This window comes from Coturnix japonica, chromosome 1, assembly GCF_054131305.1.
Source record: "Coturnix japonica strain WE chromosome 1, WE-NBRP24, whole genome shotgun sequence".
NCBI lineage: Eukaryota > Metazoa > Chordata > Aves > Galliformes > Phasianidae > Coturnix > Coturnix japonica.
The window spans coordinates 46,488,713-46,491,982 of NC_140663.1; the positions used below are offsets into that span (position 1 = coordinate 46,488,713).

At 45.0% G+C, this 3,270-nt stretch overlaps 1 protein-coding gene across 1 annotated transcript; it reads left to right on the forward strand.

The window, feature by feature from the left end:
- LOC146762395 (uncharacterized) lies at positions 1-956 on the forward strand. The gene is made up of 2 exons (XM_085517899.1): positions 1-440; positions 535-956. Exon 1 carries the CDS (start codon positions 99-101, stop codon positions 426-428), a length of 330 nt encoding a protein of 109 aa, XP_085374025.1. The 5' UTR covers positions 1-98; the 3' UTR covers positions 429-440; positions 535-956.
- Positions 957-3,270: the final 2,314 nt, after the last annotated feature.

The following is a 3,270-nucleotide window of genomic DNA, read 5'->3' on the forward strand; positions in this document are numbered from 1 at the left end:
CAATGGGACATTCCACCAAGGCCTCCTGATGTCACAGGTGTTCCAAACCCTAACAAAAGGGGGACCCTGGGCTTAGAACCCCAGTTGCTGAGCAAGAAATGCCAGTGGCTGCACTGAACTCGATTGCTGAGTGGTCTTTTTGCATCGAAGGAGGCAGAATGGATTTTTCGCCTGCTAAGAAGAGGCGGCTGATGGAGAGGCTCCCCACCATCGAACCCATGGAGGTGGACCCTCCTGAGAGTGATGAGGAGCCCATGGAGGTGGACCCTCCTGAGAGTGATGAGCCCATGGAGGTGGACCCTCCTGAGAGTGATGAGGAGCCCATGGAGGTGGATCTGGAGCCAGACGAAGAACCGATGGAAGTGGAACCACCTCCAGCAGGGCAAAGCCACTACCAGCCCATTGCTCTCAGGAAGTGGCAACCCTGATCCTCCCATCCTGTAAGTTTGCCATTATCTGATACAGCCCCAGCTTTCAGATCACTCTGCAGGCTCACATGAGGCATTAATTTCCTGGGCATTCTTCTTTTGACAGCCAATGTTCCTGTGGACCCCTCCTTCCCATCCCCACCTCTTGTCCCTTCCCAAGTCCTCTCTTCTTCACCAAGAGGAAGAAGGAAGGGCAGGGACTGGCATCCTCGGAGCCGCTGAACCAGCGAAACAGGAGGAGTCCAGTGGAGGGACCTGAGCTGCCCAGTGACGTGAGGAGCTAAGGTGTCACAGAGGGTGGCTGCCCCTGTGGAGTATCAGAAGGCTTTGGTTGTGACAGGAGGAAGGCTGATGTTCAGCATGGAGGACTTCTGTCAAGCATGGTCAACAGAAGATTTAAAAAAATAGAAAATTTAATATAAACAATTAAAAACCAACAAAAAAAACCCCAAACAGATCAAACAAACATACACCTAAAGCCACAAAAATGATGAAAGCAATAAATGTTCTTCTGAGGTTTCTTTGGAACTTGACAGAATGTGTGTGGATTTGTGAGTCCTCTTCTAGTCTTCCCAGTACAGGAACAACGTTGGTATATGGGCTGAAGGCCCCGCCCAGGGCCATAGGGTGGGGAAGGGGCCATGGTACACTGCCTCTCTGGGCAGCCTGTTCGAGAACCTCACTGCTCCCTTGGTAAAAAACTTCCCCCTGATATCTAACCTAAATCTTCACTTCCTCAACTTATAACCATTTCCCCTTGTCCTGCCATTTTCTACCCTTGTAAAGAGTTGGCTCCCCTTATGTACTTTAAGGCTGCAGTGTCACCCCACAGCCTTCTCCAGCCTAAACTAGCCCAGCTTCCTCAGCCTGTCAAGTTTGGGTAGGACTTTGAGACAACCTCATCCAGTGAAAGATGTCCCTGTACGTGGCAGGAGATAATTTTAGAATCAGACAACAAAGACCATTCTGTGTGCAATGAATCAAGCCCAAAGAACCAACCAATAAGCAGTCCTCCAGATATTTGGTCTTTTTGGTGACCTTCCCCAAAACAACAGGAGCCAGAGGGATAAAAGACACTGTGAAGTAGCTGAGAGGTGACACCTGCCTCCGTTGGCCCAGTGACAGTTTAGTAGCCAGTGTTACCTTTTCCATCTATACAGTGCATGAAAGCAAAGCACTGGAAGCATCCTGGAAAAGGAAGTATCTTGGGACTCCCTGACACCATGGTAGCACAGGCAAGGCGACCCCTCAACAGAAACACCAATGCAACTGTCTGAGTTTTCTCTAGCTTCACAATAGTCTGCTCAATTTCTTGGCACACTATTTGCGATTTAGTCACTGCACAGGAAACAGAAACACCTCCCTTTGCTCTTTACTTGATGTAAGGAAAACTTTCACTCTAGTATATATATAGGTATACAGGAGTCAAGTGATGGGTGGCAGCCACGTCTGTGGTTGTGCTCCTTTCACCTTAGGATGAGTCCTATAGGACCAAGAGAACAGATGGATACTAGGAAAAGGTTCCTTCCAGAATTCTAGAAGCTTTTGGATAACAGTCTCTAGAATGTGGTTTGAATTTTGGTTGGCCCTGTGTGGAAGCAGGCATTGGTCTCAGTGATATCTGCTGATCCTTTCCAAGTTAGAATAGTCTGTGTTGCCTACCTGGATTTCAGTGAAGTGTTTGACGCTGTTTCCCACAGCCATCTCTGGGAGTAACTGGCTGCCTACAGCTTGGACAGGTGTACAATTCACTGGCTGTAGAAGCATCTGTGTGCCTGGGCTGAAAGTGAATGCAGGACTGCTGATCCGACTGAGAGCAGGAAGACTCTGCATAGGGGTATGGATAGGCTACATCAATGGGCTACATCCAATCACATTAATAAGACTAAATTTGTCCTGTTTAAATTGATTGAAATTTTCTGAACATTTATGGAGACAAAACAGTGGATGTGAGCATAGTGAGGCAGAGGGTGCTGGGTTTCAGCAGTGATGACAGTAGCATGGAAGACAAGCCTTGTTCTGTAGGGCCATGCAGATGTTTATAAGCATAGCATGCAGGCACTTGTTTGTTGCTGGTAAAAATGCATAGCTAATGGTGGTGACTCTGTTCAAAAACAGTGTTTTGTAGCTGAGAATTGTCTCTATTAAATAATATTATTGCGCTTTTTACATTGGTTCTGTTTGCATATTAATAAATATGCAACATTATTTTCAGAGCATCTTACTTATATGCATCCCACCTCTACATTCATGGTGGCTCAAGCAGGCAATAAGTTTGGACATCCATGTCATTGTCTGTTACTTGTTGCTTCAGCTAAAAATGCGAGCCTCAATAGCAGGGAAATTTTGTTTTCTTTCTTTCTGTATAGAATTGAAATTGTAGAGAACAGATTTATAGTTTAATAACTTACTTTGAAAGTAAGAAAGAGAGATCAATTTTCAGAATAATTTCAAGTTAAGCCATAGGATAAAACACAAAGAAGCAGACTGAAGATCAAGCTAACAAACTTCCCAAGAACAGAACTGTTGATAAAATAATTAAAAGGCTGAGGGACGGAGTGATACAACTAACTTTTAAAGACAGTTTTATCTTTTTTCTACAAGTAATCACACGGGAAAATCAGTAAAGCTAGCTTGCAGAAGGTGGGAAAAATGTTCTCTATTTTTCTCTCTCCTGTGCTTTTCCCAGAAGAATGGTTATTGTCTTATTTTTGCCTGCTCACAAAGCTGGAGTTAAATCCTCTAGGATTGTTTCAGTCACTGATGAGCTAAACAGGCCTCATGCAGGTTATTGCATGAAAAGGAACCTCAGCTTGTGTTTAAAAACATAAAATTGTCATCC